The 14,520-nt window shown below is 35.6% G+C and overlaps 1 protein-coding gene across 1 annotated transcript in view; it reads left to right on the top strand.

Annotated features, from left to right (window-relative positions):
- CDKAL1 (CDKAL1 threonylcarbamoyladenosine tRNA methylthiotransferase) overlaps positions 1-14,520 on the top strand; it is a 624,055-nt gene that overhangs the window by 446,476 nt on the left and 163,059 nt on the right. Inside the window, exon 12 of the mRNA XM_024740415.1 lies at positions 11,869-12,049. Coding sequence (XP_024596183.1) covers positions 11,869-12,049 — 181 coding nt within the window. The remainder of the gene's footprint in view (positions 1-11,868; positions 12,050-14,520) is intronic.

A 14,520-nucleotide genomic window follows, 5' to 3' on the forward strand; every position in this document is an offset into this window, starting at 1 on the left:
AGGATACAAAATTAATGCACAGAAATCTCTTGCATTTGTATACACTTAGGATGAAAAATCTGAAAGTGAAATTAAGGAAACACTGCCATTTACCATTGCAACAAAAAGAATAAAATACCTAGGAATAAACCTACCTAAGGAGACAAAAGACCTGTATGCAGAAAACTATAAGACACTGATGACAGAAATTAAAGATGATATAACGAGATGGAGAGATACTCCATGTTCTTGGATTGGAAGAATCAACATTGTGAAAATGACTATACTACCCAAAGCAATCTACAGATTCAGTGCAATCCCTGTCACACTACCACTGGCATTCTTCAGAGAACTAGAACAAAATATTTCACAGTTTGCATGGAAACACAAAAGACCCCGAATAGGCTAAGCAATCTTGAGAAAGACAAACGGAGCTGGAGGAATCAGGCTCCCGGACTTCAGACTATTCTACAAAGCTACAGTAATCAAGAACAAGATCCTTTTTGGCCCACCCCCTAGAGTAATGGGAATGAAAACAAAAATAAACAAATGGGACCTAATGAAACTTGAAAGCTTTTGCACAGCAAAGGGAACCATAAACAAGACAAAATGACAACTCTCAGAATGGGAGAAAGTAATAACACATGAAAGGATGCTCAACATCATTAATCATTAGAGAAATGCAAATCAAAACTACAATGAGATATCATCTCACACCCTTCAGAATGGCCATCATCAAAAAATCAACAAACAATAAGTGCTGGGGAGGGTGTGGAGAAAAGGGAACCCTTTTGCACTGTTGGTGGGAATGTAAATTGATACAGCCACTATGGAGAACAGTATGGAGGCTCCTTAAAAAACTATAAATAGGACTACCATATGACCCAGCAATCCCACTACTGGGCACATACCTTGGGAAAACCATAATTCGAAAAGAGTCATGTACCAAAATGTTCATTGCAGCTCTATTTACAATAGCCAGGACATGGAAGCAACCTAAGTGTCCATCAACAGATGAATGGATAAAGAAGATGTGGCACATATATACAATGGAATATTACTCAGCCATAAAAAGAAGCAAAATTGAGTTATTTGTAGTGAGGTGGATGGACCTAGAGTCTGTCATACAGAGTGAAGTAAGTCAGAAAGAGAAAAACAAGTACCCTATGCTAACACATATATATGGAATCTAAAAAAAAAAAGATGGTCATGAAGAACCTAGGGGCAGGATGGGAATAAAGACGCAGACCTACTAGAGAATGGACTTGAGGACACGGGGAGGGGGAAGTGTAAGCTGGGATGAAGTGTAAAATATTTTAAAATACCAAGTGTAAAATATTTTAAAATACCAAGTGTAAAATACTTAGCTAGTGGGAAGCAGCCACATAGCACAAGGAGATCAGCTCGGTGCTTTGTGACCACCTAAAGGGGTGGGATATGGAGGGTGGGAGGGAAAGATCCAAGAGGGAAGAGATATGGGTATGTACGTATATGTATAGCTGATTAACTTTGTTACAAAGCAGAAACTAACATGCCATTGTAAAGCAATTATACTCCAATAAAGATGTTATAAATAAATAAAACCTAAATGGTTACCTGCTAACATTTTTTTTGAGCATTATCATCACTCATCAACAAATAGGTAGATGTAATCATTCCTATTTACAGGTGGCTCAGAGAGAGGAAGCAGTATTAGTACCACTAGAAAGAGATTAGATTTAAATCCAGACAGATTTGGGTCCCCATTTTCTAGCCACACTTTCACAGATTATCTTAGTTTCCTGAGCCTCAGGTCCCTCCTTCACAGAATAGGGATGACAACACATCCTTACTTGGTCTTCACAGCATTTATAATAGCGTTTATAATAGCAGCTGCCGTACAGTACGTGCTTAATAGACGCCAGCTTGCTTTTGTGTTCCTTAAGAGACTAACAGAAATGGGGAGCAAGACCACAGCAGCCCCCTTGAACCTGGACTCTCCTCCTTCTATTACACGTGTGGCACCTATTTCTGCTCACATTTCTTTTGTATCTGGGAGCGTTGATAAGTGCTAGTAGAAAATTTTAGCAGGAGTGCATGATCAGAGTATAAAAGACACTAAAACAAAGTGGACATGACATTATCAGTTTGATATTCTTCATCACAAAAAAATTAGAAGACACTGACACGGTGAAGTGCTTTATGTATAAAGTATGAGAAATTCTAAAATGCTCTAGATAGGAACAATATTCCAGCTTCAGCGCCTCCTGACAAAAGTCCAAAAGTATCTAACGAAGGAATTACACCAGAACTGAGTGTTTCTGGAAGTCTAATTATGTTAAAAACAACTGCACAAATAAAAACTGTTCAATATAAGTTGACAACTAAAAATAAAGTAAAACTAAATAGAACTAAAAGAATAAAGTTAAAATAGCTCAGACAAGTTTTTACTTAGAAGGTAACTTAAAAGAGCAGTTCTATACACAGTTTTCTGTTCGTTAAGGTTTGCTCAAGTGTGTACACCAATGAGATGAGTACCTTAGTGACACAGATAAGAGATAAGACTGATCCTTCCTTTACCATTTAGTGATTCTGTGATGATTGGCAATTTCTTCCACCGTTTTGAATCTTATTTCCCTAATGGTGCTTTCCCTATTTCCCACAGGGACAAAACAGAATCTGTCTTATGTGGAGGTTGTATTAAATAAGGTGTAAGTTGTTCACATATTGCCTGGCACTTAGTATTATATAATAAATGGTAGTTGTTGTTATCATCTCTCTGACAGGGTTACAATAATAATAGCTAAAACATGTCAGGCAGTACGTAGCAGGCACTGTCCTGAGCAACTAGTCGGTATACTAACTCATTAGTCCTCTTATCTGTGAATACTTTTACTGTTCTTATTTTATAGAAAAGGAAACTGAAGCATACTAGTGCTAAGTAAGTAATTTGCCCAAGAGCGTGCAGCTAGTTAGTGGCAGAGCCCCTCAGTTACACATGGGAAGAGTTTTCTCCTAGATGTCCATGTTAAAAAATTAGGGATGAACTCCCAAGCCACACCAGTCTTTCTTTGTCCTAGTGACTCATTATGGCTTTTCAACCCTTATCTAAATGTTTCAGGGCTTTTTCTGTTTTCAGCTCAGGTCCTTTAAGAATTTCTTCGTAAAATTATGAAAATAAATTTAAAGCTGCTGAAAGGTGTCAACTTTATTTGAAGAGGTCGTATTGTTTCTCCCTAAATTTCCTCTTCGGTGTGAACAGAATGATTGCTCGTTGTCATAAATCAGGAGTTGGGAAATAAGTCCAAGTTTTCCTCCTTCTAGTCCTTCCTGATGGCATGCTCTGAACATAATTCCCTTTCAACCTTAACCTTACCTTTTATTATCTTTGCCTTTTGCCCCTGTTTGGCCGTATTTAATTCTTGGACTATGCTTTGTCAAAAGCTTAGCTAGTAGGACTTCTTAGAATAAAGTATGTTCTGGAGCAGGGGTTCCCAACCCCTGGCGGTCCTCGGCCTGTTGGGAATCGGGCCGCACAGCAGGAGGTGAGCTACGGGCGAGCAGGGAAGCTTCATCTGCCGCTCCCCATCGCTCGCATTACCGCCTGAACCATCCCCCCCGCCGTCCACCGCCCCCCACCCCCATCCGTGGAAAAATTGTCTTCCATGAAACTGGTCTCTGGGGCCAAAAAGTTTGGGGACCGCTGTTATGGAGGATTGCATAACTATCTCTCTGTCTTTAGAAAGATGTTTTTTGTTCTAGTTTTGTTTCTTTCACTTTTAAGAGGGTTGCTGTGGGTATAATTCAGATACCATCCAATAAGCACCCAGTGTAAGAGTATGTTTGAAGATTTTTAGTGAATGTATACATTCGTGCAAGCATCATCACAAGTCAGTTTTAGAATGCTTTGGTTATGACACAGAGTTTCCTAATGCCTGTTTGGAGTGAATCCCTGCTCCCAGGCCCAGGCAACCACTGATCAGTTTTCTGTCTCTCTAGTTTTGCTTCTTGTAGAAATTTCATGTAAATGGAAGCAATAAGTAATCCTTTGTGTCTTCCTTCTTAGGATGTTTTCAGGGTTCATCCATGTTGGTGCATGTATCATTAGTTGGTTCTCTTTTATTTGTAAGTAAATTCCCATTGTATGGGTATGTCACATTTTGTTTATCCATTCCCAGTTGATAGACACTTGGACTGTTTGCAGGTTGAAGCTATTATGAAGAATGCTGCTGTAAAAATCCACATACAAGTCCTTGTGTGGACATATGTTTTAATTTCTCTTGTGTAGATAGCTAGGAGTAGACTTTCTTAGTCACAGTAAATGTGTATTTAACTTTTCAAACAATTGCCAAACCATTTCCCAAAGTAACTGCACCATTTTAAAGTCCCACCTACGATGGATAAGTGTTCCAGTTTCTCAATATGCACATCGATGTCTGTTGTTTTCTAGTGTTTTTTCAATATAGCCATTCTCCTGGGTATGTGGCATCTTACAAGGTTTTAACTTGCATTGCCCTGATTAGTAACGACTTTGGGCAATGTTTTATGCATTTATTAACTATTCATATATCTTCTTTAGTTAAGTGTTAAAATCCTTTGCCCATTGTACAGTTGTGTTGTCTTCCTGTTGGTGAGACATAAGAGTTCTTAAAATATTTTGTATACAAAATATACAAATCTTTTTATCATATATATGATATGTAAATACTTTTTCCCAGTCTATGGCTTCTCTTTTTGTTTTCTTAATGGCGTATTTTCAGTAAGTCCAATTTACCAGTTTATCCAATTTTTTTTTCATAGATTGTGCTTTTGGTATTGATGTTATAGCTAAGAAATCTTTTCCTTACTCAAGTCACAAAGATTTTCTTCTGGAAGTTTAGTAATTCTAGCTCTTACATTTATGATTCATATAGAACTACTTTTTGTGTATAATGTAAGGTAAAGTAAGGGTCTAATAAGTTTTTTTTGGGGGGGGGCATATGGTATCCAATTGCTCCAGCACCATTTATTGAAAACACTGTCACCTTCCCTCATTGAATTGCCTTGGCAGTTTTGTTGAAAATGAACCATAAATGTATGGGTGTATTTTTGGACTCTATGCTGTTCCACTGATCTGTCATTATACTGCTACCACACTGTCTCGATAGTGTAGCTTTGTAGTAAATCTTTTAAGTCAGGTTCATCCATTCCACTAACTTTGTTCTTGTTCAATATTGTTTTGGCTATTTTAGGTCCTTTGCATTTCTGTATAAATTTAGAATCAGCTTGTCAATGTTTTCTACAGAAAAACATCCTGAAATATTTTGATAGTAGTTGCACCGAATCTTTTTTCTTAATTATTTATTTATTTATTTTATTTTTAACATCTTTATTGGAGTATAATTGCTTTACAGTGTTGTGTTAGTTTCTGCTATATAACAAAGTGAATCAGCTATACATATACATATATCCCCATATCCCCTCACTCTTGCGTCTCCCTCCCACCTTCCCTATCCCACCCCTCTTGGCAGTCACAGAGCACAGAGCTGATCTCCCTGTGCTATGTGGCTGCTTCCCACTAGCTAGCTATTTTACATTTAGTAGTATATATAAGTCCTCGCCACTCTCTCACTTCATCCCAGCTTACCCTGCCCCCTCCCCCATCCTCAAGTCCATTCTCTACGTCTGCATCTTTATTCCTGTCCTGCCCCTAGGTTCTTCAGAACCATTTTTCTTTTTTTAGATTCCATATATATGTGTTAACATAGGGCACTTGTTTTTCTCTTTCTGACTTACTTCACTCTGTATGACAGACTCTAGGTCCATCCACCTCACTACAAATAACTCAATTTCGTTTCTTTTTATGGCTGAGTAATATTCCATTGTATATATGTGCCACATCTTCTTTATCCACTCATCTGCCTATGGACACTTAAGTGGCTTCCATGTCCTGGCTATTGTAAATAGTTCTGCAATGAACGTTGTGGTACATGACTCTTTTTGAATTATGGTTTTCTCCGGGTATATGCCAAGTAGTGGGATTGCTGGGTCATATGGTAGTTCTTTTTTTGCACTGAATCTTAGTATTGATTTGAAGAGACTAACCATCTTAACAACAGTATAATCTTCCAATCCATGAAAATGATATATTTTTCAATTTATTTAGCTGTTCTTTTATTTCTCTCAGCAAATTTTAAGAAACTCTTTATCTGTTTCTGTGCTCAAATTTATTCTTAAGTATTTTTATGCTATTGTGAATGGAACTGCTTTCTTGATTTCATTTTCTCATTATTCATTACTAATATATAAAAATACAATTGATTTTTTTAACTTTTTACTTTATATTGGAGTATAGCTGATTAACAGTGTTTTGATAGTTTCAGGTGTACAGCAAAGTGATTCAGTTATACATATACCTGTATCTGTTCTTTTTCAAATTCTTTTCCCATTTAGGTTGTTACATAATATTGAGCATAGTCACCTGTGCTATACAGTAGAAAATACAGTTGATTTTTATATGTTGATCCTTAGCTTTAGTGAACTCATTTATTCTAGTAGATTCCTTAGATTTTCTATGTGTGAGGTTATGTCACTTGCAAAAAAAAAAAAGGCTTTTTCCTTTTCAATCTATATGCTTTCATTTCTTTCTCTTGCTTTTCTGCACTGATTATAATGTTCTACTCCACTAATATTTTGAAGAAGTGAGAACAGAATTCTCTGCCTTGTTACTATTCTTAATGGAAAAGCATTTAGTCTTTCACCAATAAATATGATAATAGCTGTAGATCCTTTACTAGATTGCAGTAGTTTCCTTCTGTTCTTTCTTTGCTGAGAGTTTTTATCATGAATGGGTGCTGGACTTGTAAACTGAGTTTTCTACATGTACTAATATCACCATGGGGTTTTTATCCTTTATTCTTTTCATGTGGCTTATTGCATTAATTGATATTTGCACATCATACCAACCCTTGCATTTCTGAGATTAAAAACATGGTCATGATATACAATACTTTTTATGTGTTTTGAGGCTCACTTTGCTTATCTTCTGTTAAGAATTTTTGTCTCTGAGTTCATGAACGTTATTGGTCTGGAATTATTTCCATCTCTTTCTCTGGTTTTCATACAGGCTACTGTTGCTGGACTTGTAAAATGAGTTTATCATCTATTTTTGAAACAGTCTCTGGGAATTCCGTGGCAGTCCATGGTTAGGACTCGGGTCTCTCACTGCCAGGTCCCCAGGTTCGATCCATGGTTGGGGAACTAAGATCCCGAAGCAAGCTTCATGGCTAAAAAAAAAAAAAAAGGAAAGAAATAGTCTGTGTAGAATTAGTTTTATTCTCTCTTAAATGTGAAGTCATCTGGGCCTGCATGCCTCCATTGTTTTGTGTTGTTTTCTTTGGTGACAGTATTTTGAATTACAAATTCAATTTTTGTAATAGATAAAAGGCTATGCAGATTTTCTGCTTCTTCAGTTTTTATAATTTATGCCTTTCCAAAAATTTTCCTGTTTCATCTAAGTTTTTAATTTATTGTCTTAAAATTGCTTACAATATACCCTTAGTATCCTTTTAATGTTGATAACAACTGTAGTGCTGTCCCCTCCTTCATGCCTGAAGTCGGTCATTTGTGTCTTCTCTTTTCTTCTCAGTCTACTAGTAGTTTAGTAATTTTATTAATTATTTTTAAAGGTGCACCTTACTTTTTTTGTTTTTTCTCTATTTTCTATTTTATTGACTTCTTCTTTTGCCTTTATTATTTCCTTTATTTTACTTTGGGTTTGATTTGCTCCTGTTTTAAAACTTCTTAAGGTGGAAGCTTAGATTATTGTTTACCTCTTTCTAACACGGACATTTAAATCTATAAATTTCTTTCTAAGCACTGCTTTAGCTGCATCCCATATATTTAGATATGGTATATTTTTATTTTCATTCCATTCAAGATACTTTTTATTCCCTTTCTACTTCCAATTTAGCTTCCATGAAATTGTGGAGTAGTTGTCCTGGAATTAATCTCTATAGGACTAAAAAATGTTTCTTTTAATCATGTGTTTTGTTTATGCCTAATAATTTTAATAGGTCTGATCCTTTTTCTGATCATTTTCACCGCTTTCTTTTGAGGCAGATAGTGTGTGTGTTAGTCTCACTTTTTTCACATGTGGAATTTGAAGCTCATAAGTTATTGATCTAAAGAATGAAATAGAATCATCCTTTTTATATTTTTGCCAGTGAAACACCAAACTGCAAGTGAAAGTCTTCAGGTGTATTAAAGTACAACATTTTTTGTAGTATTTCAAGTACAGTATGGCGTGTATATATGTATGTATTTTTAGTCAAGGTGAATAATTAAGTATTTTAAAATATTTGGGGCTTTCTTAAATGCTGGCCTAGTGCCAGCAAATAGGTTGTACTCTACTTACATGTCCCTGATCGATTTTCATAACTAATCATACACCTCAATTCATATGCATAATTGGAAACTTTCTCATTAATTCCATTCCCAAGTTATTTAATGAACTCTTTTTTCAAGTAAATAGCAAGTATAAGTCAGAAAAAAATGGGTCAAAACTTCTCATATTTAAGCTAATTGGACATTTTCATTTTCATCATTCCTTCAGAATTAATACTATGAAAATGTAAATATAGAAGGTCTTTTAAATCTTAAAAAGACATAATACCTAGTAATTATATTTATTAGACTCACAGCTTCAATAAATTTGTGGAAATGATCATTTTTTAAAATTTTACGGGTTCGTGCCCCAGTCCGGGAAGAGCCCACATGCCGTAGAGCGGCTAGACCCGTGAGCCATGGCCGCTGAGCCTGCGCGTCCGGAGTCTGTGCTCCACAACGGGAGAGGCGTGAGAGGCCCGCGTACCGCAAAAAAAAAACCAAAAAAATTTAGTAATTTGAAAATTCATACTGTCTCAAAAAACAGCATTTACTCACAATTGGCATATTAAATATTTGGATTAATATTCTATTTTACACCCCTTAAAATTTCCTTATAGCCACTTAAATCATATGCATGCAATTAGTTTAGAATTTGGTCCACTTCAAACATTTTTGATTTTTCTTATGAACTGAAGAGGATATTGACTAATAAGCAAATTAGCAGTGTAAATATGAGATATTTTATTTGGTTCACCTAAGGAGCCCAATTATTTTGAAGAACCTAAGTAGCATGATTTGCATATACAAAATCAATGTAGAGATGAGCTTCAATATTAAAGTGTAGTCTCTACTTTGAAAACATTTTTTGGGTAATCAGTTTATATTCTTATATACTTTGAAATTTAAACTGCTTTTACTTTTAAATACTAACTTAGGTCTTTCACGAATTCATAGTGTCCTATCCCCACCTCTGTTATTGGTCACCTTTTTGTGTAGATTATCAAATATATTTATACATTGAACATCCCCTTCCTTAACATTTATGATGGCTACTGTAAAGGTTTGTCTTTTCTTTTTCGCTACAGACTTTAAGGCCAAAGTAAGCAGGTGTTACATAATACTGAACTCAACTACATTGGATCAAGAAGGATGTGGGGTGGGGGGGGGAGGATCAGTAAGGTACTTTCCTTTGGGAATACCCCATAATCTAGTGCCAAGTTCATTCCAATTCATAGCCTGGAACAATAACCTGTTGTCTTTGTCGCTGCAGTGTTTCACAGGCAATTTCTCAGATTTTTTTTTTTTCCCCTAATTTCTTAGGAGAGATGGTCTCTTCTCTGTCACTTCTGCTGTGATCCATTACTTTTATTTTTAGGTGTGGATTTCTTTTGTTCAGAAATAGTTGTAAGTCAGCTGTAAAAAGTTGCTAATTGAAGTTATTAACATAATTCTATTTCACATGCTTTAGTTAGTCTAGAAAATAGTCTTTTAATTTACCATTTACTGTAAAAGTATATTTTTTATGGTTTTCAACAATAATTTTGATAATTATCCTTAAAAGAGAAAAAAAAATTTTATAACATGATAAAAATTTTTTAAATAATTTTTTTCCAAATATACTGTTGGATTTTTCTGTATGTATATTGTCTCATTTTCTATTTAGCATCAGATAGAAAAGTTCCAGACCTTGGAACTTCCCTTACTAATTAAAGTTCAGACAAGTTAATAGCTGGGTGAGAGTAAGCAGAAATCAAGAAAGAAATAGTTTTTAAAATAAATTTGTCATTCTTTCACACAGAATATTGTAGCATACTTATGGAGAAACTCAATGGCCAAAGAGGAATGACTTCCAAGATGCTAACATACGGACCTATTGAAAAACAAATGGAGCTTGTTACCCAGTCACTCTCGCGAAAAGCTTTTAGTGCTTTATTCTTAAGTATTAAAGGGCAGCAAGAGTCACTATTTATTACGGCAGGTCTTAGTCATGAATGAAAGGGACCAAATCCAAGAACCCAGAGGAAATAGATACAGTTATAGTGAGCAAAGGAAAGATTGTGGATAAACTGTAATTGGTATCCTCAAAGAGTTAAGAAAAGATGTTGCATCTCTAAAAAACAGTAAGCTGTGAAAAGGAAAACTGGAAAATGAGAAAGAGCTCTTAGAAATTTAAAATATGATAAACAATTAATTTTTTCAGTAGAAGCATTGGAAGATAAACTGAAGTGAATCTTTCAGAAAACGTAACAAAAGCACACGATGGAAAATAATAGTGGAGCAGCTTAGAGGGTCAATCCTGTAGTTTCAACATTCCAAGGAGAGGAGTTGCAGAGAGAGAAAAATGATTTTAAAAATAGCATAAAATTAGACCTATAGACCATGAGTCTCCAGATTGTACCCTGTACAAATATTTCAATACTTAATCCAAGACCTACTATCAGGAAATTTAAAAACATTGAAAAAAATTAGTAGCCTAAAAGCTTTCAAAAAGATAGTGGGGCACTTGTAAAGAAGTTTGTGTCAGAGTGGATCTGGACATCTCATCTCAACCTTGCCAACTTAAAAAAAAAAAAGGGAACAATACAAAATTCTGATGGGTAATACTTTTCATTTTGGAGGGCTATGCACCCCACACTATCAGTCAGTTGTGTGTGGATTAAGACATGTTCAGAGATGCTAAAACAATAACAACAAAATTTCCCTGCCACTCTTTTTGATGAAGCTTCTGAAAGAATGCTCCAGCAGAATTAAGGAGAATAGAATAGTCAAGAATTAGGAAGACATAGGATCCAGAAAACAAAAGGGGGGGGGGATTGAAAAGAAAACCAAGGAACCACATTCAAGGATGACAGCTGGTTCATCATGAAAGCAACACATACTTGAAGAAAGTTAGGAGTGGCATTTCCAGAGAGAAAAATGGAACTGGTAAATTATATAGTACACTGAGAGTTTAGAAAGTAGTATTGGTTTTTGATAGAACTGATGGATCTTCTGGAAAACATTTACATAGGTATATAGAATATTAAGCAATTTTTTTTAAAAAAGGAGGCAATTATTAACTCTAGGAAAAATTAAATATGGCAAAAGAAAACTTACTGATAGTATACCAGTTGGCTGTGAAAGTGAACAATATCTCAGCATTTATACCAATGGAAATACTATTAACACTATTAATTTAACTAAAAATTGAGCAGTGATTATGTTGGAAGGGGAGGGATAGGGTAGTTTAAAGAGCTGAATCCTCATTGAAGTCTGCAAATATTGCCTAATAGTCAATAAGTCTAGAAATAGAATAAGCATCGGTAGTAAAATATAGAAGGATGAAGAAACATCTGAAATTTTTTTAAATGGGTATTTCCTGAGGATGATAGGGGGCCGTGTTTTCCATAAACTTTTAATATTTAGGGCATTTTAAAACTGTTTGCAAATGTCCCTTTCCTAAAAATTTAATTTTAAAGGAATAGTGGTATTTAAAATGTCAAGGAAGTAGAATAATTATGGACTGTAGTCAACTTTGTACATTTTTGTTTTATTATTTTCTAGAGTTCCTGGAATAACTATTGCTACAGACATTATCTGTGGTTTTCCTGGAGAAACAGACCAAGATTTTCAAGAAACAGTGAAACTTGTTGAAGAGTACAAATTTCCAAGTCTCTTTATTAACCAATTTTACCCAAGACCAGGAACTCCCGCTGCAAAAATGGAGCAAGTTCCAGCGCAAGTGGTAAGATACTTTTCTTGTAAGGTATTATATTTAGCCAACAGCTATAAAAATGCAGCTGTGTTGCCTGCCTTAACACAACTAGCTCATGGTATAACCAACCCTTAAGTTACGAAATACGGAATGTTTGTTCCCAGTTGGGGTCAGGGGCAGGGAGACCTTGGTACATTAAATGACCTTAGGTAACTATAATACTACCTTTTTTTTTTCTCTTGACGAGTGAGGTTCAGATGATATGGGGAGAATTTTTTAAACTAATATCTAGTACTAACTGTTTATAGGATAAAGCCTTGGGTCTTTCACAATAAGGCAAAACTTAAATATTTGTGAGCAAAGGAGGCTTCCCTGCTTCTTAAGAGATGCTTTTCATAATTTGTTACTTTCTGAGGGTCCCCTGGTTTTCCTACTTTTCCATGGGATAGATATGATGCTGTCTGTCTGTTTCGGATGTGTGTTGCTTTCACAGTGAACCTCAATTTAATTTCCTCCTTACATGTTCATAGACATATTAGAATAAGATGACCTAAAATAAATGTGAAAAAGTTTGAGAGCCAGTAAAGGCAAACTGTTTCCCAGAATGCACCAGAAATTAATGACCTCAAACAAGCAGTTAGTTTCTAGATTCATTGGCCCAAGATGAAAAAATGTTAGTAAGCCTTAAGAGGAAGTAGAATTTTTTTCACTGAAAATTTTCTGCTTTGTTTCTGATTACCAAAACAAATTGTGTGCTACCATTAATTTTTCATAAACATAAAAAGAAATCAAATGAGCTAATTACTTTTTATATCTAAATTACAATTTTTATTGACGTATAATTTGCGTTCAGCAAAATTACCTCTTTCCAGCATATAGTTCTTTGAATTTTGATGAAAGCATTCACTAGTGTAACTGGTCCCACAATGAAGATACAGAATGGTTCCATCAGGCCCCCCTGCCAAACTCCCTTTTACTTTTTTTGTAGTTGTCTACTCTCTCCATCCCCAGCTCCTTAACAACTACTGTTCTATTGTCCTTATAGTCTAATTCATTCTTTTTTAAACTTCTTTAATAAAAAAAGTTTTTAAACTTCAAAATACCTGCAGAAAAGTGTACAGCTGTATGTTTTCATAAAGTGAATACTTCCATGTAACCCTCAGTCTGATCAAGAAATAGGACATTAGCAGTACCCCAGAGGTCCCCATCAGGCCTTTCTCTTTACTATCCTCTCCTATTTCCCAACAGAAACCACTATCCCTCATTCTGACATATTAGTTTGACCTGTTTTTAAACTTCATATAAACGAAAGAATTCATCAGTGTTTGAACATTGGGTTTTTCAATTTAATATTGTGTTGGTGAGAGTAGTCTGTTTTTGCTATTAGCTGTATCTCATTCATTTTCTTTGCTATATAGTATTCCATTATGCAAATCACAATTTGTCCATCCTAATGTGAAAGAAGAATTGGGTCTTTTCAACATTCCATTGTTAGTATTGCAACTAATACAGCTGTCAGCTTTCCTGCTTGTATCTTTTATTTGACTCGTGTATGTAAACATTTCTGCTGGGTGTTTAGCTAGGAGTGTAATTGCTGGATCATAGGAAATACAATTACTCTGCTCTACTAGATGCTGCCCAATAGTCTTCCCAACTAGTTGAATTTAGAGTTCCAGCAACAGTATATCTAAAAATGCTAGTGACTCTGTATTCTTGCCAGCAGTTGGCAGTGTGTTTTTATTAGTAACCATTCTGATGGGAATGTAATGTAATGTTTTTTTTAGGGGGGGGCTATGTTGGGTCTTTGTTGCCACACATGGGCTTTCTCTAGTTGGGGCGAGCGGGACCTACTCTTCATTGTGGTGCGTGTGCTTCTCATTGCAGTGGTTTCTCTTGTTGCGGAGCATGGGCTCTAGGCACATGGGCTTCAGTCGTTGTGGCACAAGGGCTCAGTAGTTGTGGTGCACGGGCTTAGTTGCTCCGCGGCATGTGGGATCTTCCCAGACCAGGGATTGAACCCGTGTCCCCTGCATAGGCAGGCGGATTCTTAACCACTGCGCCACCAGGGAAATCCTGTAATGTAATCTAATTGTGGTTTTTATATCTCCCTGTCAACTATTGATACTGAATACCTTTTATATGTTTATTGGAGATTTGGATACACTTTTTCATGAAGTGCCTGTTCACACCTTTGCCTCTTTATCTCTTGGCTTACCTGTCTTGTTTGTTTCCTCCCCCGTTCCTTCCTCTGATTTATAGGAATTATTTGTGTTTTCTGAATAGAAGTCCATTGTTGGTCATGGTAATCTAAGTACCTTCCATTCTATAACCAGTCTTTACACTCTTTTAATGGTGCCTTTTGAAGAGCATTCTTAATTTTATGTAGAATTTATCAATATTTTTCTTCTTGTTTTAGTGTTTTTTTGGGTCCTGTTTAAGATTACCTTTCCCACATTGTCATGAAGATACCCTCCCTGCACAAGGTACTCTTAGATTTTATG

The sequence above is a fragment of the Neophocaena asiaeorientalis genome, unplaced genomic scaffold (genome assembly GCF_003031525.2).
Source record: "Neophocaena asiaeorientalis asiaeorientalis breed wild unplaced genomic scaffold, Neophocaena_asiaeorientalis_V1.1 scaffold273, whole genome shotgun sequence".
NCBI classification, from domain to species: Eukaryota; Metazoa; Chordata; class Mammalia; order Artiodactyla; family Phocoenidae; genus Neophocaena; species Neophocaena asiaeorientalis.